The sequence below is a fragment of the Myotis myotis genome, unplaced genomic scaffold, assembly GCF_014108235.1.
Source record: "Myotis myotis isolate mMyoMyo1 unplaced genomic scaffold, mMyoMyo1.p scaffold_m19_p_42, whole genome shotgun sequence".
NCBI lineage: Eukaryota > Metazoa > Chordata > Mammalia > Chiroptera > Vespertilionidae > Myotis > Myotis myotis.
In genome coordinates this window covers 842,460-866,530 of record NW_023416349.1, presented here as the reverse complement: position 1 = coordinate 866,530, position 24,071 = coordinate 842,460, and the positions used below count along the sequence as shown (strand labels likewise).

Below are 24,071 nucleotides of genomic sequence, written 5' to 3'. Positions count from 1 at the left end.
TTAGCCAAAGGATATATACGCATCATAGCCCATGGTCATAGACAACAGTGTGGTGATGGCCAGAGGGGATGGGGGCTGCAGGCTGGAAGGAGGTGGGTAAAGATAGGGAAAATGGGGACATCTGTAATAGTGTCAATAATAATAATGAAGTAAAAAACATTGCTAAGAGTAGATCTTAAAAGTTCTCACACCCACACCAGTGGTGACTATAAGTGATGAGATGGCTATGTTAACTACTCGTATCGTGGTCATCAATTCCAAATACATACATATGTGAACTCATTACACAATGTTACATGTCCATGACACCCCAGTAAACCTGCAGGGGGGGTGGGGGCGGGGGGGGATAATATTGAACCAACAAAAACACAAACCAAAGAAAAAAATAAGGCAAGTAGGAAGAGCATGCGAGATATTGTGAGAAGGTGTGCAGACGTGTGGACACAATGTTTACAGATATGGTGGTTGGCAACCTCCAAGATGGTTCTCAATGGTCTTCACGCCCTTGAGTGGAGGAGGCACCTGTGATTGGCTCCGAACCAATAGGCAAAAATGAGGTGATGCCATTCCCTTCATGCAAGAGTAGGTAAGAGTTATTCTTGCCTGGCTAACACTCTACTGCCTTGCGGAATTTTCAATTGTTCTTTCTCAATTCTTACTAAAGGATATTGATTTGAGAGAGAGGAAGGAAGGGAGGGAGAGAGAGAGAGAAACATTGATCTCCTATAGGAGAAATTTTGCCTCCTATAGGTGCCCAGACCAGAGACTAAACCCATAATCTAGGCATGTTCCCTGAGTGCAGATCAAACCCATAACCTTTTCATGTACGGGATAATGCTCCAGCCAACTGAGTCACCCGTTAGGGTCCAAAGTTACTTTTTACTCACATTGACTGGGTTCTAGCTCTAAGGATTCTACATATATATTTTTAAATATATTTTTCTTGATTTCAGAGAGAAAAGGGGAAGAGAGAGATAGAAACTTCAACGATGAGAGAGAATCATTGATCACCTGCCTCCTGCACACCCCCTCCTGAGGATGGAGCTCGCAAACCAGGCATGCGCCCTTGACCGGAATCGTACCTGGGACCTTCAGTTTGCAGGCCAATGCTCTATCCACTGAGGCAAACCAGCTAGGGCTACATATATTTTCAATATCCCAACAGAGAAGACCATTCTGCTCATTTTCTAGGTATAGACGCTGCCACAGCATCTGCCATCACCTTTACTCCCTGGACCATCTCATCACAGAATTGTCCCAGTCGCCAAGGGGTACAGAGTCCCACTCACCCGACTGTCTGGAGGACACAATCTGGGTGTCCCAAGCCCTCCAGAAGTTGCACAATTCCTTCGTTGCCCAACTTGTTTCTAAGCAGATTGATTTTTTTCAGAGTTTTGCTGCTGATAAGGACGGAGGCGAGGGATGCGCAGCAGGCACTGGTTAACATGCACTCTTCCAGCCTGTGAGGAGAGACGCACACGGGAGCTGGGCCCAGTCCCTGGGGAGCCAAGGTGGGCCAAGCATATGGGTATGGACTAGTGCCCCGAACACTTCCCTCCCAAGTTGTGCACTAGAGAATGTGTCCATAGAGCGTCATTCCGAACACCAGACCAATACAACCGAGTTTCCACTTCCCATTTCCAGTTGTATTTATCCCCTCAGCCCTTCCAAAGTCTACACAAGAGCTCTCTCCCTGCCCAGGCACCTACCCGATGTTCTCCAACTTGCAGTTGGGATGTTTCATAGCACCACACAGCAGCTCCATTCCCGCATCCCCGACGTTATTGCTCCCAAGCTCCAGGCTCTTCAAATTGGGGTTATTTTGCAGAGCACAGACCATGTATTCACAGGCCTTAGCCGTGAAAAAGCAGCCGGATATCCTGCAGAGAGAGAGAGGTGAACTGGAATCATGACTGCCCGTCTCAAAGGTTCTCAGAGCATGAAGTGGTGAGTGCCCTTGAACCTCCCTCATGATGTCCATGAAGAAGGGACTCCCTAGAGACAACAGTAACCTATAACCTATCCTAAGCATCCCGAAGCACCCGTTAGAAAGACTATATGCACCCCTATGTCCACAGCAGCATTACGTACCATAGCCAAGATCTGGAAACTAGCCCTAGCGCCCCTCAGTGGAGGAGTGGATAAAAAAGTTGTGGCACATTAACTCCTACCATTTGCAACAGCATGGATGGACCTGGAGAGCATTATGCCAAGCGAAATAAGGCAGTTGGAGAAAGACAAATATCACATGACCTCACTCATTTGTGGAATAGATTGAGCAACATAAACTGATGAACAAAAACAGATCCAGAAACAGAGAAGGATCGATCAGACCATCAAACCTCAGAGGGAAGGTAGGGGAGTGTGAGGGAAAGGGGAGAGATCAACCAAAGGATTTGTATGCATGCATATAACCCTAACCAATGGACACAGACACTAGGGGGGTGAGGGCGTGAGCGGGGGAGGTAGGGGAACAATTGGGAGGAAAAGGACACATATGTAATACCTTAATCAATCAATCAATCAATCAATAAGTAAGTTGTGGCACATTTACACAATGGAATTCCACGTGGCAGTAAAAAGGAAGGGAATTTTACCTTTTCCAACAGCATGGATGGACCTGGAGATTAGGATGCCAAATGAAATAAGCCAGTCAGCGAAAGAGAAATACCACATGATCTCACTTACATGTGGAATCTAATGAACAAAATTGACTAACAAAATAGAAGCAGAGCCATGGATGCGGGGAACATACTGACAGATGTCAAAGTGGAGGGGGAAGAGGGATCCATAAAAGAAGGTGAATGGCTTAGCCAAAGAACATATATGCATCACCCATAGACACAGGCACGCATGTGGTGATGGCCAGAGGGAAGGGGTGGCAGGGACTGGGTAGATGGGGGCAACGTGGGAAAGTGGGAACATCTGCAATAGTGTGAACAACAAAAATAAAAGTTAGAAAAAGAACAGTCAGGTAATATTCGCAGTTCTAACTGAATACTAACTCAGCTCCTATCATGATTTTATAACCAGGGAAACAGACAGAACACTGTAAGCATTTTGTATATATTTTTATTGATTTCAGAGAGGAAGGGAGAGGGAGAGAAAGATCGAAACATCAATGATAAGAATCATTGATCGGCTGCCTCCTTCACACCCCCTACTGGGGATCAAGCCTACAACCCAAGCATGTGCCCTGACTGGGAATCAAACCATGATCTCCTGGTTCATAGGTTGATGCTCAACCACTGAGCGACACCAGCTGGGCTGTAACAATTTTTGTCTGAAGACTCAGATACCAAAATTTTTTTTTAATTACAATGGACATTCAATAATCTGTATCCATTTCCAGCGTACAGCATAGTTGCTAGACAATTATGTGATTGATGAAGTGATCAGATACCATTTCTAATCTGTGTTTTTGTGATGCTACACTTGAGCTCCAAGGAGTTGTTCTCGGCAAGCTCTTTTGATGCTCATCATTCTACCTTCCCTACTTATGTCCAAAACCAACATCATTGCCTGGCTGCTGTTGGCCCATTGGTCAGAGCCGCAGCCCATGCAGCGAAGGGTTGAGAGTTTCATTCCCAGTCAAGGGCATGTACCTGAGCTGCAGGTTCCATGCCTGGCATGTGCTGGAGACAACCAATCAATGTGTCTCTCTCACATCAATCTCTCTCTGTCTCTTTCTCTCTCCCCTGCCCTCCTTGCCTCCCTTCCACTCTGTAAATAGTAACGGGGGAAAAATCCTCAGGTGAGGAGTCACAACAGTAAAACAAGGCAACTCCCATCCCCAAACCCTTTTGCAGAAGCCACACGGTTGTCCAAGGAAGACCACAGCGGTGGCAAGACTCACTCCAGCTCTTGAACCGAACAGGTTGGGAACACCAGGGACATCATCAGCACCAGCACTCCGTTATCTCGTATGTTATTCACGCTCACATCCAGGTGCTTCAGAGTTTCGGTGAGGACGAGACTTCTCGAGATTAAGCTTAAGGAACGTAATGTGAGACAACAGAAGAGCAACCTGTGGGGAATCAGAAAAGGAAAAAGAAGGAGGAGGAGGAGCAGGAGGAGAAGAAGGAGCAGGAGGAGAAGGAGAAGAAGGAAAAGAAGAAGAAGAAGATTCTGAGTCAATAACACAGTTCAACCACCTGAGATATCCTATAATTAATGGTGGTAATGGTTCTAGGACCCTGAGTGTACCGAAAGACCATTAGATGTATACCTTATCATTATTGTTTGTTAATCCTCACCTGAGGATATTTTTTTCATTGATTTTTTTCTTTTTTTTCCTTTTTTTTTTAGTATTTAAAGTATTACAAATAATAGTACATATGTCTCCTTTTTCCCCCATTGACCTCCCCCCAGCCTCCCCTACCCTCGGCAAATGCCCCCCCTCCCCCCAGTGTCTGTGTCCATTAATTATGCTCATATGCATGCATACAAGTCCTTCGATTTTTTTTTAAAGAGAGACACTGGAAGGGAGAGGGAGGGAGAGAGAGAACCATGGATTGGTTGCCTTCTGCATGCATTCCTACTAGGGCCTGGAATCAAACCTGTATCTCAAATAGGTGCCCTTGACTGGGATTTGAATCCAAGACCCTTCCGTGCCCAGGCCAGTGCTCTAACCACTGGTACACACCAGCCAGCATTGAATGTAAGCCGTAAATGGGTGCGTAATATGGTATGTGAATCAAATCTCAAATCTGTTCGAAAAAATCAAACAGGAAACAAATCATGAAGATGGCATCCTGAGGCGACATTATTCCTATTGGGAGTGTCAGTACTGAGCCAATAACTTCTGGCCCTTTTTTGAACAGAAGTAAACTAAGCAATACTGGCAATTACTTACTAGGTTCCTCAGGGACCAGGTAGATCCTAGCATAACGAGGCTTTGAAGACAATTATATATATATTTTGAGACTTGGAGTTAGAAAGAAGAGCATGTATTATCCTCTCTCCTTAAATCACTGAGCAAGACCATTAAGTCTAAATTACAGAGCTAGGGGCTAGGAGCCTTAGGGTCTCACAGGTGGAGAGATAATCAGCTTGATTACAAGCTTGAATGACTTTATGAAATGTTTATCATTTTTTAAAAATGCACCTGAGGGTATGGTTTTATTGAGAGAGAGAGAGAGAGAGAGAGAGAGAGAGAGAGAGAGAAGAGAAAAACATCAACACAAGACAGATACTTCCATCATTTGTCTCCTATCAGCATACTGACCAGGGATGGAGTCCCTCCCAATCTAGTTATGACCCAGCATCTAGTTATGACCCAGCTTGGGAATCGAACCTGCAACCTTTTGTGATACAGGACAATGCTCCAACCAATGGAGTCACCCAGCAGCCAGAGCAAAGGTTTAGAATTTTTAAGTGACAAAGATGAGGGGAAAATTATACAGTTTTGAACAGAAGGAATTAATAGAACATTTGGAAATGTTTGACCTAAAAAAGAAGACGATATATTACAATCAACCACATGAATTTTTCTACAGGACAATACATGAACAATAATGTCTATAAAGAGTTGTTTTACTTCCCGGTGTTGTGTTTTGAAATCCTCTGACTACTGAAAAACAACAACAACAATACACCTGCTATGCACTGCCCATAGCTTATTTAGTTGGAGCATCATCCCTATACACCAAGCTTGAGGGTTTGACTCCTGGTCAGGGCACACACAAGAATAAAAAAAAAAAATACATAAATATGTGGAACAACAAATCCATGTTTCTCTCTCTCTCTCTCTCTCTCTCTCTCTCTCTCTCAAAACCAATCAATAAAAATAAATAAAGAAATGTGGACATAGCCCCCTGTCTACTATCTTGAAAGAAGTAGAAACTAGAATAAACAGAAGTCCCTACTTCAGGGCAATGTATCTCCACACCTTCCTCTTATCGTCATCCTTCCTGGTGCCCTCAGTGACATCACATTCCTCATGACACCAATCACAGCTATTTATTGAGAAAGTAACAGTAACTCCTCACTCTTATCAAGTCAGCTGCCATGGCCCATACGTGCTTGGAGCCTACGCAACCCCCTATTTACCTCACCTTCCAAAGCCATAGGGTTGGGAGCGTGATGACTCCATTCCCCTGATGGTGAAAGGCAAGTTGAGAAAAGCTACGTAGACTGTGGCCAACACAATAAGTTGCCCATTGCGAGTAACAACTCAGGTCTGCCTGACTCTGAACACCATGCTTTCAGCCATTATACTTCCCCTCATTATATATGTGGGGTTTTTTTTTTTTTTTTCATTGATTTATTGCTAATCCTCACCTGAGGATGTTTTTTCATTGAGTTTTTAGAAGTGGAAGGGAGGGAATGGAATGGAGGGGAAAGGAGAGAGAGAGGAGCATCAATGTAAGAGAGGAATGGATTGGTTGCCTCTCCCACCTGCAACCCAGGTAGGTGCCCTTGACAGGGAATAGAACTTGAGACCCTTTGGTGTCAGAGCAACACTCTAACCACTGAGGCATGCCATCCTGGGCTTAATTGGTTTTTAGAGAGAAAGAGAGTAAGGAAGAGTGAGAGAGAGGAAGGCAGAGAGAAGGAAAGAAAGGGAGAGAGAAGAGAGAGAGAGGAAGGAAAGAGAGGAGAGAAAGAGAGAGAGAGAGAGAAGGAGAGAGAGAGAGAGAGAGAGAGAGAGAGAGAGAGAGAGAGAGAGAGAAGGGAGAGAGAAAGAGGAAGAGAGAGAGAAACATCAATTTGTTTCACTTATACTTTCATTGGTTGTCTTTTTAAAAGTTGGACTCAGCCTCAGATTTCCATTTTTTTTTTTTTACTATTTAAAAAATTTATAGTGAGTTGTTTTTTTAGAGAGAGAGAGGAGAGGAAGGTAGAGGGAAAGAGAGAGAAACATCAATGTGAGAGTACAACATTGATCAACTGCCTCCTGCACCCCCAACCCCGGAAATCAAGCCCACTACTTGGGCATGTGCCCTAACTTGGAATCTAAACAGCCACCTTGACCTATGAGGATGATGCTCTATCCAACGGAGCTACTGGGACAGCCATTGGCACACCCATGATCGTGTTTTGACCACATGCTCAGACATTCATGCTCAGGTCCAAAAGCATACATGGTGGCATTCTATAAGCCGACTTACACCAGCGACTCGAGAACACATTCTGGATGGAACAGAGCATCACAGAAAATTTGCATCCCATCCCTACTCAGCGCGTTTTTGGACAAGGTCAGTTTCTTCATGTTCTTGCTGCTGAGGAGGAGAGAGGCGAGTTCTTGGTAGGCACTGGCTTCCAAATCACACTTCATTAAGCTGTAGGAGGAAATGCACACGGATGGGGTGAGGCTGCCCAGGTTTCCAAGCCATGTCTCTTTCAAGAGAAACCAGCTCCAATCAAGGGAGAGGACACCTCCTAAAAATGGGCAACAAACAGATCCTTCCGCTTCTCCATCTTGCCCCACAAGAATTCTCCAAGTTCAAATTCGGGCAAGTTTGGAGATGGAGTAGGCAGTTCTTCCCCGCTCCCCACCCCCTACATCACCCCTGATATGCATCTTGACTGTGTTTCAGAATTCTAACTCAGGTATTGAGACACTCAGAATACCATCACATTTACAGTGACTTCTGATTTCCCCCTGGCATAACCTGTGTTGTGTTGCATAATTGGCTCTTGACCAACTTTTTGACTTTGTCTAATGCTCTACTCATTGCCCACACGATGCCATCTTCCCTCTCTGCACTCTGACGCTGGTAGGAGAGAAATAAACCATGAGCCCAAAATCTAGGAACGTGGCCTCAAGGAGAAGTAACAGGAGGTATTATTCAAAGAGCCCCCCAGAACACCCAGCTCTTTCCCCCCCACTCCTGCCGACACACACAATGTACATTCAGTTGGGTGGCGACCCACCTCAGATGCTGGATACTGCACATCGGATTGGTCAAGACCTCGTGCAGAAGCGAAAACACCTTTGAAGAGATGGGCATGCAACTCAGGCAAAGGCACGTCAGGTTCCGGTTGTGAACAATTGCCTTGAACATGTCTTCAAACCTGGTGTCGACCGAGAAATAGGTCAACCTACCAAAGAGGAAACAGCAGAAGAGTTCCAGTCAAGGTCCTCGGGCAATGTGCACATCTCTGCGGTTTTCCCTGCCTGCCCTACTTCATTCTAGAACATTTCTGAGGGCGGGCCATTTCTTCCCAGACCATTCAGCATCTTAGATTCCCTAGCAAGTCCACTGACCTCTGCTAATCCCCCAATCAGACTGTTGACTTGGAAATAATCCTCTGGGTCTTTTACCATATTAGCTTTCTACCAATGGTACCCATAAGTGACACCAAGAAACCACACCCACCTGTCTTCATGTGAAATTAAACCATGTGTCTATCCCACGAGAGTAAAGGCCATACATGCTCATGGCTAATGCACCCACAGGATGATGCACACGTTAATAGTTCACAATTTTACTGAAGAAAACACAAGTGTCCCAGAATCCCTGGATCCTACCCCAAAGTGGAGAACACCCTCCCCTAAGAACAGAACACCCCAAAGAAGGCCAATGCTGTCAGCACTACCTGCAGAATAAATGCAGAAGCTGATCATTTCTCACCATCTCCACCTCTACCACCCACACGGGCCTCCGTCTTCTCTCCCCCAGATCCTTGCAGGAGCCTTTTACTTAGTGTCCCCCCTTCCACCTTCCCTCCCATGATCTTCAATCTACCCAAAGCCACAGGGATACTGTGAAGTACAAGATCTTGCTCGTCTGCTCGAAGCTTTGAAGTGGTATTTTTTAAAATGGGATTTATTGGGGTGACGTTGGTTCACAATTCCATACAGGTTTTAAGTGTCCAACTCAACAAAACATAATCTGCACACTGCACTGTGCACCCATCACCCCAAGCAAAGTCTCTTTCTGTTCCCATCCCCCCCTTACCCTACTCCACCTGCCCTACCTCCCTTACCCACTGTCTATCACCACATTGTTGTCCGTGTCCATGGGCTGTGTATATATGTTTTTGGGGTAATCCCTTCACCTTTTATCCAGTCCCCCGCCCCCCTCTCCTCTCACAGCTGTCAGTCTGTTCCATGTATCCATGCCTCTCTTTCTATTTTGTTTGCCAATTTACTTTGTTCATTAGATTCTGGTCTTTCTCTGACTGTTTTATTTCACCTTTGTTAATTTCCAAATTTATATATCTAAACAACTTATTCAACTCAACACCAGGAAGACAAATAATCCCATTAAAAAATGGGCAAAGACCTAAAGAGACACTTCTCCAAAGAGGACATAAAAATGGCCAATAGATATATGAAAAGATGCTGAAGGCCATTAATTATCAGAGAGATGCAAATTAACACCACAAGGAGATGCCACCAGAATGGCTAACACCAATAAGTTAACAAATCGTTTTTCACTTAAAGAAAATCCAGCACCTTAAGTGGACAGCCCAGGTCTTCATGATTTGGCGCGAATAGGGCTCTGACCTCACTTCCTCCTACTCTCCCTGTACACCACAGTGCCTCTGCCGGCCCATCTTCTCCGCCAGGAATGCTTTCCTACCACGCATGTAGCCAGCTTCCCTACTTCTTTCTGGTACCTAATCAAGCATCAACTCAGTTTCCCCCCAGACCGCCCAAAGATTGCATCTATACTCTTGTACTATTCTTTTCATAGTGTTGTACACTACCTAGCACATTGCATTTAAAAAAATATATTTTTATTGATTTCAGAGAGGAAGGGAGAGGGAGAGAGAGATAGAAACATCATTTATGATAGAGAAGCATTGATTAGCTGCCTCCTGCATGCCCCCTACTGGGGATCGAGCCCACAATCCAGGCATGTGCCCTTGACTGGAATCAAACCTGAGACCTTTCAGTCCACAGGCCGACGTTCTATCCACTGAGCCAAACCAGCTAGGGCCTAACACATTACATTTTCATTATACAGTTGGAATGCAATTTCTGAGAGCAAGAATTTTTATGGGGGAGGGAGCCTGGGTGGGAAGTGATCAACCAAAGAATATATATATTAGAGACCCGATGCACGAAATTGGTGCAAGGGGCTCAGCCCTCTCAGCTGCAGTGGTTGCCTTGGACCTCGCAGCCCCATCTTCATACGGAAGGTCATTCGGAAGGTTGTTCAGCTGTCCAATCTAATTAGCATATTACACTTTTATTATTATAGATATCCCATGGACACAGACAATATGGTGGTGAAGGCCTGAAGCAGAGGGGGCAGGCTAGAAGGGGTCAGTGGAGGGAAAAAGGGACATATGTAATACTTTCAACAATAAAGATTTTTTTTAAAAGGAATTTTTAAAAATCCACACCAGTTATTCCTGTTCCCCAAAGGATTGAGATAACACCTACTTGAGTGTCCGAAGTTGACAGTCGGGATGGCTCAGAGCTTTACACAGAACCCTGTCAGAGGTATCGTCAAGGTCAGTGTTACAGAGTTCCAGTTCCCGGAGGGTCTCCCTGGTGTGGAGTAAACTGCACACATCTCTCCAGTGGACGAGGCTCCTTATTGTTCTACATGGAGGAAAAATGCAATTCTCCAGCAATTTAGAAGACAAGGAATTCACTGAGACATCTTTTGAGAGCCACTGCTAACCAACCCACACTTGGAGCCAGGGGGGAGGCAATAAAGTGTGGCCACATGTAAAACAACAACATCCATGTGGCAAGCCGGCACGGCCATGGCATACTCAGCCCCACGTTTGGCGCCTTATGTGCCGAGCCAGCTCAGCCAGGTTCTGTGAGCCTGAGACGGGGCGGTGAAGGATGGAGAAAAGACAGACAAGAGAATGAAAGCTGGGTCTGGGTAGGACGCTGTCCTCTCTGATGGAGAGCTAGCGACAGCGCCACGAACTACAAGCCGTGTCTTTATTTTATAGTCAGATTCCACGAGGCAAAGCAAGGGAGTGGTCCAGATGTTTACAACATTCTTGTGGGTTGCGATCCTACTCAATTACAGGCACCTGAACTCGATCAAGTCCACATCACTCAGGCATATGGGGCCACGTGTTTGGACCATACGTTCAAGCTTACAACTATAGCTGTTGGCTATAATTGTGCTGGGAGGGTTCTGCACTCCAAGCTGGGACTGGCACGTGGAAATGAGAGGACTGTGCACTCTCATTAGTCCGAGGCTTGAACCTGTTCAAACACTGTAGCTGCTCTCCACACATCCAGACCCACAAAAGGAATGGATGAGTCTGTAGACAGGCAAGGGACAGTCCTGAGTGCGGCGCTTTTGAGTGTGATGATGTTCACTATTAAGAAACACCAGTGATTGTTTAATGTGTTTTTACTGCTTTGAGAGAGAGGGAGGGAAAGAGAGAAAAACAATTGGCTGCCACCTGCGTGCCTCCTACTGAAGATCAAGGCCACATCCCAGGCATGTGCTCAGACCAGGAATCAATCAGCCCCCTCTCCATGCATGGGGCCATACTCCAACCATCTGAGTCACACTGGCCAGGGACCACCCTCTATTTTTTTTAACATATTTTTATTGATTTCAGAGAGGAAGGGAGAGGGAGAGAGAGACAGAAACATCAATCATGAGAGAGAATCACTGATCAGCTGCCTCCTGCATGCCCCACATTAGGGATCACGCCTGCAACCCAGGCATGTGCCCTGACCAGGAATTGAACCGTGACCTCCTGATTAGTAGATCAATGCTCAACCCTGGCTGGGCACCCACCCTCCTTTATATCCAAGCCACCACCAACCCTCACCTGAATTATTGCAGTAGCCTTCTACCTGGCCTCCTTGCTTTCACCCTCCCCCTTACCCCAAAGTCTGTTCTCACCACAGCAACAGTCTCATTCTATTTGTTTTCCACCTTTTCTGGCTAAAGCCAGTTATTACAGTGACCTACAAGGCCCTGTAATATCTGCACATTGCCCTGGCTGGCTTGGCTCAATGGATAGAGCATCGACCTGCGGACTGAAGGCCCATTATCTCTCTAACCTCATTTCCTACTATTCTCCACCCCTCCCCCCACATACACACTTCATTCCACACCAGCCTCCTTACTCTTTTCTGAACACCCTAGGCACACTCCCACATCAGGCCCTTTGTACTTGCTATTTCCTCTGTCTACAACACTTTTCCCCATCTCCCTGACTTAGTTCAGGTTTTTGGCCAAGTATTACTTTCCCCCTAATTATCTATAGTAAGCAGAATAATGCCCCACCCACAAAGGTCCATGTCCTTATCCCTGGAACCTATATCGATGATCACACTGGTATTGATGGTACATTTTTCATAGTCTATGCTATTAAGAACATCCTGAAGAAATTTATAAGGATTATTTCAGTTAATCCACACAGTAGGTCAGAAGAACTTAGGTTAAGCCAGTGGTTATCAACGAGGGGCGATTTGGGATATTTGGTAATGTCCAAAGCCTTTTTTTTTTTAAATGGTCACAACTAGGGGAGCCAGTTCTACTGGTGTCTCATGGGTAAAAGTCAGAGATACTATGAAACTGCTTACATTGCCCTGGCTGGTTTGGTTCAATGGATAGAGCGTCGACCTGCGGACTGAAGGGTCCCAGGTTCGATTCCAGCCAAGGGCACATGTCTGAGTTGTGGGCTCGATCCTCAGTGGGGGGCCTGCAGGAGGCAGCCGATCAATGATTCTCTCTCATCATTGATGTTTCTATCTTTCTCTCTCCCTTCCTCTCTAAAATCAATAAAATATATTTTAAAAAAGTAACTGTTTACAAGTCACAGGACAGCAAACAATTGATGGCCCCAGATGTCAATGAGGCTGATATTCAACCCAGAAACCCTCATGTAAACTGCAGCTGAGAGATTGTAAAAAGTCACCAGTCATTAGAGATGACTGTATTACCTTTAGTTTCAGCCCCGGGATGGTCAGCAAGCACTAGAGTTATGGGCAGGTCTTAGAAATACAGGAAATAACAAAATGAAAGAAGGTGAAGCCAAAGACCCTATAGCAGTGGTTGGCAAACTGCGGTTCACGAGCAACATGGGGCTCTTTGGACCCTTGAATGTGGCTCTTCCACAAAATACCACGTGTGAATGCGCATGTCTAGTGCGATTGAAACTTTGTGGCCCATGAGCAGAAGTCGGTATTTTGTGGAAGAGCCACACTCAAGGGGCCAAAGAGCCGCATGTGGCTCGCGAGCCACAGTTTGCTGACCACTGCCCTATAGGCATCACCCATAGACAGACAACAGTGTGGGGATGGCCAGAGGGAAGAGGGGGGTCCAAGGTTGGGTAGGGGGGCACAGGGAGGAAATGGGGGCCTCTGTAATCGTATCAACAATAACAACAAAAGGAACAAATTTTAAGACTCACCTAGGAGTTGGTTGCTCATTAAACCTCTTTTCAAAGATGTTTTGAATACTCAACTTAAGTTTCTGTAGACGCTGGCAGTACCCCAGACAGTAGGATGAAACCATCAGATCCCGATGGTCTCTAACATAAATATTCGCTTCTGAAAAGGAGTCCATGATCCGTTTCACATATTCTTCCTCCTGGTTCTCAAAGAGACCATGAAACATAGGTGTGTGGTGCCCAATGGCTTTCAAATTATCACCAAAACACCTCATTTCCGTGAGGAGGTACTGGCTGACATAGTCTGTCAGGAGACGGCAGCCGAGGGCCGCCTCGAAAGTTTTCCTCCTCTCCTTGTTAAGAAGACCGAACAAGGAAGCAATGACGGGACTGAAATCATCGTATAGTTCCCGTTTCCCTTTACACCTCCCCCAGGCCGAGGGGATCCCGTGCTCAGCCAGCGGCAGCATGAACGCAACGGCTGCACAGAACTCCTGGACTTTCGAGTGTATGAATCTGTAACGGCCTTTCAGGTGGCTGCTGGGCCAGAGAATCTCCAGGGTCTGCAACGTGGAGACATCCGCCTGGGTGAACCCCACACTCCTGAGGTCCTCCTCGGTGAAGTGCAATGTGTTATGGAGCAACCCTTCCAGTGCCAGTGAGCAGAGACTTTGCAGGGGGACCACGGGCCGCTGGTCGGCAGCCTGGGCGGTCAGCGTGTCCGCCAGAAAATGAGTGTAGATGTCGGTGAGCGTTTGGCACGAGCGTTTCAAATCAGCCCCCTGGTTCATTTGCCGCTGCAGGGCTACGCAAGTGACCCAGCAGAGGATGGGGGCTTGGCACAGGTGCAAGAAGAGCTCATTCCTCTGTACCAGCTGGAAGGCCGCCTCAGCCCTCTGACCGTCCCTGAAGAATAAGGTGAAATACTTGTGCCTCTTTTCACGGGAGAATGACAGAGTCATGAGCATGTCGGTCTTCTTCATGAGCGTCCAGGTGACAGCCTGGCCTTGGGGCCTGGACGTGATGAGGAAGCGGCAGCCCGGGGCCAGCTTTCTGGTCAGCAAACTGGCCACGAGGACGGGCGTGGACACCTGCTGCCTGCCGTCGGTGCACAGAGCCTGCGGGCTTATGCGGAACGTGAGTTCCATGTCATCCAAGTCCTCAAGGATAAACAGGATCTTCTGGGGCTCGGAGAGGATGTCGGCGACGGGAGCCCGGCCCTCGGGCCAGTCCTTGGAGATCAGCGCCACCAAGCTTCCAGAGGTCATCTGGTTGATGTCGTGAGAAGAGAGGTGAATCACGTAAGAGAACACATCCTCCCAGATGTTGCCATTGGCCCACTCAAACAGCGCCCCTCTTAGAACCATCGTTTTCCCAGATGCCTCCTGTCCTATCAGAAACACATTCAGGGCCTTGGCAGCCTCCGGACTCACATGACGAAAGACAAAATCAAATTTGTCGACAAGTTCTAGGATCATGTCCTGACAGAATATGTCATGGATACGGTTATGAAGGCATCTTTCCCCCTGGAGCTTTTTCTTGATGAGCATCTTGTGTGCTTCTTTGTTCCCTGAGTCAGTGAGTACCGGGCAGAGAAATGCAGAACAGAGATGAAAGTTCAAGAGACACACACACACATGACCACACAAAAACACCCATTTCACCCAGTGTCTCTCCTTCCTAGCATTCATCACAAACACAATGACAAGATATTCACTATCAGGAACAAATAAAGAAAAGTGGGACAGCCCACACTGGTTTAGGGCTCAGTGGATAGAGCATCGGCCCACAGACTGAAGGGTCCCAGGTTCAGTTCTGGTCATGAGCACGTGCCTCAGTTGCCAGCTCAATCCCTGGCCACCAACCAATCGATGTGTCTCTTTCACATCAATGTTTCTCTCTCTGTGTCTCCTACTCCCTTCCACTCTCTAAAAATCAATAGAAAAATATCCTTGGGCGAGGATTAACAAATAAAAAAAGAAAAAGAAAAAGAAAAAGAAGAAATGTGAAGATTCAGAGTCCTTCAGGAAGGAAATGTTATGAAAAAGGAAAACAACCCAAAACATGTTTTCCTATGATTTCTCCAGAAATATTCATGCCAGAAGATATGGAAGCAAGTTCTATAATACTATAAGGAGTGGCCGAAGAGCAGTATGTCCATACAGATGTCCAACAGACACATGAAAAGATGTTCAGTGTCACTTATCAGAGAAATGCACATCAAGACCACAAAATGCACATCAATATCACCTCATACCAGTCAGGATGGTATCATCAATAAATCCACAAGCACACATTGGTGAGGAAGTGGACAAATTGGAACCCTCAAGCAGTGTGGATGGGATTGCTAATTAGTGCAGCTACTATGGAAAACAACAGTATGGAGTGTTCCCAAAAAAATTAATAGAACTACCTTATGACCCAGTCATCTCACATCTGGCCATTTGTCCAAAGAAATCCAAAACACGAATTGGAAACACTGCAATGAACATAGGGGTGGATAGCATGTCCGCAGTGCTAAACCCAAACCCTGCCCATAAAACGATTTTGCTTGAATTGCAATCCACTTTTTCATTTGAGAGATTTTGTCAACAATTAAGTGTTGAAAGACGCAACAAACGTTACCAATCTCCTATTTTACGTCTCACATCAGAAGGTGTGGTAAACACGGGGACCACATTATTATGCTAAAAAAAATCAGCAACAATTTAGTAGTGGATGCCCAATCACTTATTTGGGGCTAAGACCAGAGAGGATCTGAAATATTTCTTCCATAAGATGAATTGTAACTGTCTGGAGGGGATCAAGGGATGGTAGTTAACCTGAAGACATGTTTGGTCTAGACATGGTGACTCCTTTGCAGCCATGAGTCACCTGACTTTCCCTCTAAATATTTTGAGTCTTTCCAGATGGATGGAGAACATATAAGGAATGGGAAAAAATATGAGAAAAGACCCTGGCATTTAGTCAGCTATGTTTGGCTTAGATTCTCAGCTCTGGGGCACTTTGAACTAGATCCATGATCTTGGTAATTTCTCTTAGCCTCTCATACACTCATTTCTTACCACTGGGGTATACAATTACATCCACTTAAGAGTTGTTTGGTAATGACTGAGGCAGCCCATGAACATGATATGCTTAGCAGAGTACCTAGTATGTTAATTCTCCATAATCTTTGCACACAGCCCCTCAGATTTCTTTGGCCAAATCTCACAGTTCTATCCCAAAGCATCATGCTTGCAATCTCCTCTAAGTACAGACAGCACTGTAAAAGGGGGGGGGGTTGTTTTCTTTTTTAATTTTAGAGGCAGAGTAAGGGAGAAGGAGAGAGATAGAAACATCGATGAGAGAGAAGCATCAACATCAATTGGCTGCTTCCTCTATGCCCCCTGCTGGGGATCAAGCCCACAACCCGGGCATGTGCCATGACCAGGAATTAAACTATTCACTTTGTGATGCATGGGTTGATGCTCAACCACTGATCCACACCAGCCAGGCTACAGACAGCACTTTCTTTGGGTAGGTCTAACCCTTCATCCAGCTCCTTTCATTAAGTCAGTCGGCATGAGGGAAGAAAATATGGGTAGAAGCAGAAAGTCATGAGGTGGGGCAAGACCCACACCCAAGCCATCACTGGTCCTCTTTGGAGGAATGGAGACATCACTCTATCAAAACGACCAGCCTTCCTAAACACTGCCCCTCCCTCCCCCACCCACGACTCACGGTTCCGCCTAGCGTTGATCTTCTCGCAGAGGTCTTTCCGTGGGATCTTGTGGAAGATGTTGTACATTAAATTCCAGAGGTGCTGAGCCTCGTAAAACCTTGTCAACTGGTTGGCCAGGTCTGGATTTTCTTCGCTTAGCTCGAGCCTGGGGATGGGTGGGAGTCCAATCTCCATGCATTCTTGTCCCAGCTGGTTCCTCAGACTGTGACATTCCTTTCTGCTGAGCTTCTCTAAATACCACAGCAGGTCAGAGTCAGAAGAATCGGATTCTTCCATCTTGTGTCTCTAGCAAGAATCTTGAGGATCAAAGAAGATGGGGTCTAGAAAACCAAGAGGGAATCAGAGAATCATTCCACAGGGGCACCCGTTCTTTTGAAGTGGACAGAGTAAAAAACAAAAACAAGGCAAAAACAGCGCTTGTGGCCTAATAGGAGGTACTTTTTGATAGTCTATTAAACAAGGAGATCTCAAGGCTTTCTTTCTGGGGCAATGACCTTAGCAATTGACCTTCGAAGATGTCTGAGTTAAAGATAAAAGTGGGCCCTAGCTGGTTTTGCTCAGTGGATAGAGCGTCAGTCTGAGGATTGAAGGGTCCCAGGTTTGATTCTGGTCAAGGGCACATGCCTGAGTTGTGGGCTTGATCCCCAGTGGGGGACGTGCAGGAGGCAGCCAATCAATGATTCTCTCTCATCATTGATGTTTCTGTCTCTCTTTCCCTCTCCCTTCCTCTTTGAAATCAACAAAGATGTATTTTTTAAAAGATAAAAATGGGATATCAGTTGTGTTAAAAGGCAACATTCTTATAGCCTCGGCTGGGTGGCTCAGTTGGTTGGAGCATGGTCCTGGACACCAAAAGGTGGTGGGTTTGATTCCTGGCCAAGGGCACCTCCCAGGCCCACAGTTTGGGTGTATGCAGGAGGCAACCAATAGATGTGTCTCCTACATTGATGTCTCTCTCTTCTCTCCCCTGCTACCACTCCCTCCTCCCTCCCTTCCACTCTCTCTAAAAACCAATGGGGAAAAATATCCTCAGGTGAGGACTGAAAAACAACAACCTGTTAAAACAAACGAAGTGGAGACAAGACTCATGGATGCACAGAACAGACTGACATCTGTCAGAGAGGAGGGTGTTGGGGGCTAGGTGAAAGGTTGAAGGCATTGAACAAAGGGAAAAAGAAGAAAGACTCATGACACAGACAACAGTATGGTGACTGCCAGAGGGAAAGGGGAGGTGGGGGCAGGTAGAAGAGGGTAAAGGAGGACAAATGGCGATGGAAGGAGACTCGACTTGGGGTGGTGAACACACAATACAATCTACAGAGGACGTGTTGTAGAATTGTCCACCTGAAACCTGTACGATTTTATTAACCAATGCCACCCCGTAAACTCAATAAAAAAGAAAAACAAACAAACAAGCAAACAAAAAGAATGCAAAATGGAGAGCAGACTGGAGAATTCTGAGCAGATGAAGTCAGTTAAGCCACACCAGCATAAGCAAACCTGGCTCATTTCACAAACATGAGCACGAGCTATTTCTCGCAAATGCCTACGAGAACCCTGCAAGGAGCTTCAAGCCGGCTTCCTGAGGACGACAGGAGGTCATTGCCTTTCACCAAAGCCCCTGCTACCTGGAAACCCTGCTGTAAAAGGCAAGGATTGTGAAGGGTGAACAGTTTCCTCGTTCTCACTCCATGAGCCCCCGGAACGTCAATGCCTCCAAGCCTCGCCTCGGGGTGGATTTGAAATCTCCCAGTTTGTGAAATGTTCCCGTAGGCCCCATAAACACTGACTGAATGCTCTTACTAACCTGGTGGTTTAAATTGGGCTGTTTTGGGATTATTAATTTTTTTTGAGAGGCCCAATGCCCAGAAATACCAGACCTGTTAAGCTAGAAACTTTAAAAGTTGGACTCAGACAACACTGTGGTTCTTTTTTTTTTTAAAAAAAATATATTTTATTGATTTTTTACAGAGAGGAAGGGGGAGGGATAGAGGGTTAGAAACATCGATGAGAGAGAAACATCGATCAGCTGCCTCCTGCACATCCCCCAATGGGGAAGTGCCCGCAACCCAGGTACATGCCCCTGACTGGAATCGAACCTGGGACCTTTCAGTCCGCAGGCCGACGCTCCATCCACTGAGCCAAACCGGCTTCAGCAACACTCCACAGTGTGTGTTTTTATTACAATTGACACCCAATATTATATTAGTTTCTGGTGTAAAGCATGGCGAGTAGACATTTATATAACTTACAAAGTCATCCCTGAGTAGGTCTACTACCCAGCATCCATAGTTGTTGCAATATCATTGGCTACATTCCCTGTGCTGTACTTTACATCTCGTGACTATTTTGTAACCACCAATTTGTGCTTCTTAATCCCTTCACCTTTTTGCCCAGCTCCCCGAACCCCCTCCCCTCTGGCGACCGTCAGTCTGCCCTCTGTGTCTTTGAGTCTGTTTCTGTTTTGTTAGAATTCCCCCAGAAAACTTCAAGGAACAGCCAAACTCAAGAGCCAGTGCCTTTGAGCCTGAGTGAGCATCCCTGGAGACATGGAATGCCAAACCTGACCATTGAAAACATCCCAGCCCTCTTGAACTGGTCCCACACCAAAGGGAAGGTGGTGGCCAGCTAAGGCCACAAAGATGAATTTCTGGTTAAGAGAAACAGCACACCCGAAAAAAAGGAAGGGAGGGAGGGAGGAAGGAAGGAAAGGAGGGAGTCAGGGAGGAAGGGAGAGAGGAAGGGAAGAAGGAAGGAAGGAAGGAAAGGAGGGAGTCAGGGAGGAAGGGAGAGAGGAAGGGAAGAAGGAAAGAAGAAAGAAAAGAGGGAGGGAGAAAGGGAGGGAGAGAGGGAGCGAGAGGGAGAGGGAGAGGGAAGGAAAGAAGGAAGGAAGGAAACTGGAGAACTTCAACAATATAAAGAAAAGGGTTTTTTAAGTCAAAAGAAGCCAACTGGCAAGGAAGGGAACTCACCAACTCTGACACCACGTCTCGTCTCGGGGGCCAGTTCCTCAGCCACGCAAGCCAGGAAGGAGAAGCGAAAAACTGAGTGCACTCAAAGCTTCCTTTTCCTTTTTTATTGGCTGAGGTGGGTTCTCGATGACCAGGTTCACCGGGGAAGGGAGACATTGCTTCACCTGGGCTTCGGGGCTCACCTGTCTTTCTCCAGCTTCTTCCTTCTCCTTCCTCTCCTTCCTTCTACTCCCTTCTCCTTCCTTCTCCTTCCTCTCCTTCATTCTACTTCCTTCTCCTCCCTTCTCATCCCTTCTCCTTCCTTCTCCTTCCTTCTCATCCCTTCTCCTTCCTTCTCGGTCTCCAATGACTCCACGGTGGTCCACACCCAAGTGGTGATATCGGAGCTCTTGGGGCACCCAGCTGAGAACCCTCCAACCATTGATTTGGGCTGTGCTGAGGGAAAGAACTTCAGGTAACCATCCATACCAGCAACCACGTAAGAGGAAAACTCTGGTCGGGCTACATCGGGATCTGACGAGGAGCCTGTCAACAGGGGGATGAGGTAAGGATCGGAATGGATGCTATCAGAAGACACAGGCCTCACACAGGTGATAGGTGTCGTGGAGGCACTCCTCAGCCCCAAACCCACTCACCTGGAACCTTTAAAGATGGCTGGGTAGCTCAGTTGGTTGGAGCATCTCCCCATATGCCAAGGTTGCAGGTTCCATCTCTGTTCAGGGCACATACAAGAATCAACCAATGAATGCATTGAGTGGAATAGCAAATCGGAGTTTCTGTCTCTCTCTTCTGCTATCTCTCCCTCAAAAAATATCAATAAAACATATCCATGGGTGGGCATTTAAAAAAATAGGGGAAAAAAACCATAAAACCTCATAATTAATGAAAAATTATGAAAGGCCCAGCTGGTGTGGCTAAGTGGTTGAGCATCCCCCATGAACCTGGAGGTCATGGTTCAATTCCTGGTTAGGGCACATGCCTAGGTTGTGGGCTTGATCCCCAAAATGGGGCATGCAAGAGGCAGCCAATCGATGATTCTCTCTCATCATTGATATTTCTCTCTCTCTCTCTCTCTCTCTCTCTCTCTCTCTCTCTGAAATCAATGAAAAAAACATATTTTTTAAATGTTGAAAGAATACCCTTTAAGATACAAGACAGTCATGCCCTCTGTCACTAATCCTACTTCAACGTAATTCTCAAAGTATAGCCAGTTCAGTGGACGAGACGATGGATCTGAAAGAAAGAAGCAGAATGGATAAACTGTGATATATTTATACATGTTATACTGTAAGGCAGGAAAAAAAATAAGTGGTTGCACACACAGATTTAACTCTGCTGCATCTCAAGAACAAACAGTGAGCGAAAGAAAAAGTCTTAGAAGGATCTTTTCATTATAAAATTCAAATCAGGGAAAACTAAATATATCTCTTAGGGGAACATTTATCAGTGGGGAAAATATAAAGTCGGGGGGGAGGATAATTAACATAAAATTCACTTCATTTGGCAAATATTGAGTGTGGAGAGGGCATGCAGCTGGGGCTGGGTAGGCAGAGCCGGCAAAGGACCTAATAATGTCTATTTCTTCTTAAACTTAAACATTTTGGGGTGACGTTGGTTAATACGATTATACAGGTTTCAGGTGTACATCGTCTATATTTTGCATTGTGTGCTCATCATCCCAAGTCTTGTCTCCTTCCATCACCATACCTTTGACATGCGCCCTACATGCCTATTTCTTAACGTAGGTTCTGGACCAGAGATCTTGGTGTTCTGACTGTGGCCATTCCCTAAGTTTTCCACTATGTTGTCTTCATTTCTATATATCATATTTCACAACCTCACCCCACCCCCTGACTAACAGTCCTTAGTTCACAGGATTCTTGTGAAGAAGGAGCAAAATTATAATGAGTATAGTTCGCAGCACATTGAAGTTCTCAGAGCACATCAGAGGTGACTGCGGTGAGTACAGGGAAGGCCAAGGCAGAGTGAAAACCACACCTGAAGGCGCTGACTGGGTAGCTCAGTTGGTTAGAGAGCCATCCAGATACACCAAGGTTGTGGGTTCAGTCCCTGGTCAGGACAGATATAAGAATTAACTAATTGAATGCATCAATAAGTGGAGCAACCAATATCTATCTATCTCTCTCTCTCACCAAACAATAAATTTAAAAAATTCTTAAAGAAAGAAAACCACGCCTGAAGCATGTGAAACACATGAGGTGAGTCCTGCTGTACATACTCAGAATCATTGGGTGCCTTTTCTGTGTGACAGAAGAATGGCCCTGGCACAATAACATTCTCATGGAGCTTCAGAGGTGGGAAGGAGCCAATCATTTAGACGAATTTCATAATTATTTAGAATCTATAGGTCGCGACCCCTTTAGCAGACGAACGACCCTTTCACAGGGGTCACCTAAGACCATCCTGCATATCAGATATTTACATTATTATTCATAACAGTAGCAAATAATTTTATGGTTGGGTCACAACATGAGGAACTGTATTTAAAGGGCCAGAAGGTTGAGAACCACTGAGAAGAGAGTCATCCCTGTTGCCTAAATTAGCCAGTTTGGAGAGACCAGAAGGAACTTTCTCACAACCGGAAGCCTTGGGACTCCACAATCAGAATCTTGGTTTGAAATATCTATCCTGGTAGGAAACCAGGAACAAAGAGCTAGACCACACCCAAGGTGGGGATATTAAAAAAAAAAAAAAAAAAAAAAATTTGTTTCACCTATTCTTAGGCCTGGTCATCACCCTTGAGCCAATGGGAGGAGAGCAATTCACTGGCCAATCATATGGCTCCGTAGCCTATTTCTTCCCAGTCCCAGCCGCCACTCATTAAGGACCCACCAGGAAGACCTGGAGTGGTGAGTCAGCGGAGAGACTGCCCTGCAGTCTCTCTTTTATCTGCTTTGTCACTGCAAGTCTTTGCGTTCTCCCCCTTTGTCCTGCCTCTTTTCTTGACCACCCAGACAGCAGTCCTTGTGACCTTAACCATGGCCCTGGATTTTGACCCTTTAACACGTGAAATTTCAGTTGAAAGACCCCTGCCATGACGGTGTTCACCCTCTATTGGGACGCTCTATTCAAGTACCATAGCTCGGCCCTGGCCCAGTAGCTCAGTTGGTTAGAGCATTGTCCCAATACCCTAAGGTTGCCGGTTCTATCCCCGGTCAGGGCCCATACAAGAATCAACCAGTGAACACATAAATAAGTGGAACAACAAATTGAGATCTCTCTCTTTCTAAGATCAATTTTTTAAAAAATTAAATAGCCCTGGCCAGAGGGCTCAGTTTGTTGGAGCATGGTTTCATGTACCAAAAGGTGATGGGTTTGATTCCCAGTTAGGGCACACACCTAGATTTTGGGTTCCATCCATCCCAGTTGGGTATGTACTAGAGGCAATTGATTGATGTTTCTTTCTCACATGGATCTCTCTCTCTCTCTCCCTCTCTCTCTCTCTCTCTCTCTCTCTCTCTCTGTCTTCCTCTCTCTCTAAAAAATCTCAGGTGAGGATAAAAAAAATTATTTTTCCCCCCATGCTTGTGTCCAAGACCTGACACTGAGAGCCACCATCAGGCGGTCAGTGTGTTGGCAGTGGGGCTGCTGTAGCACTGGAATGGAACCCGTTAGCCACAGCCCAGCCAACAGGTCATGAACAGTGCTTTAAAAATTTTTTTTTAATAACATAAAGTGCCATGCTCCAACACTGGCCCAGCCAGGCTCCTCCTACTCCACTTAACTGACTTTTTTTCTACTCTAACCTGGTAGACCAGATGAACTGTGTGTGTGCCTGTACGTTCCTTATTAGCTCAGCCTACAACCAGTGGGAAGAGTGGGGGGTCTCGAATACACAGGAAGACATTCATGCACAAAAGGCATCATGAGGATGGGAGAACTTGGAGCTTAGGGCTGAGTTTTCTTTTTTAAATTAGATTCATACCTGTTGAGACAAGCAGGAGAACAGAGATGAGGTCCAGAGAATAATGTGGATAATTTGGAACTGCTCTGAATTTTACACAGGTTTCATTTAGTCCTCGTTCCTGGAATTCTCTCTCTCTCTGAAGACTGTGATCTCTGTCCGGGTCAAG

General features: G+C 46.0%; 1 protein-coding gene and 1 non-coding gene across 2 annotated transcripts; both read right to left on the bottom strand.

Annotated features, from left to right (window-relative positions):
- Positions 1-17,281, bottom strand: NLRP11 (NLR family pyrin domain containing 11). Its single transcript, XM_036306537.1, has 9 exons — positions 17,005-17,281; positions 13,303-14,851; positions 7,879-8,046; positions 7,180-7,283; positions 6,057-6,135; positions 3,857-4,027; positions 1,710-1,880; positions 1,290-1,460; positions 1-82 (listed from the first exon to the last, which is right to left on the bottom strand). The coding sequence occupies exons 1-9, from the start codon at positions 17,279-17,281 to the stop codon at positions 1-3; spliced, it is 2,772 nt and encodes a 923-aa protein (XP_036162430.1).
- Positions 17,282-23,521: 6,240 nt separating this feature from the next.
- LOC118655207 lies at positions 23,522-23,647 on the bottom strand. The gene has a single exon (XR_004967213.1). It is a non-coding gene; the product is annotated as a small nucleolar RNA SNORA54 (small nucleolar RNA).
- Between the last annotated feature and the right edge of the window lie 424 nt (positions 23,648-24,071).

Bases quoted from the DNA above. Each gene is read 5' to 3' on its own strand.
- NLRP11 (XM_036306537.1), bottom strand. From the start codon at position 17,281: ATGGAAGAATCCGATTCTTCTGACTCTGACCTGCTGTGGTATTTAGAG. The intron at 8,047-13,302 runs GTGAGTCTTAAA...CCTCTTTGGTAG, and splicing joins AATGAGCAACCAACTCCTAG to GTTGACCTATTTCTCGGTCG. The intron at 6,136-7,179 runs GTAGGGATGGGA...TGTTGGCCACAG, and splicing joins CTTGTCCAAAAACGCGCTGA to TCTACGTAGCTTTTCTCAAC.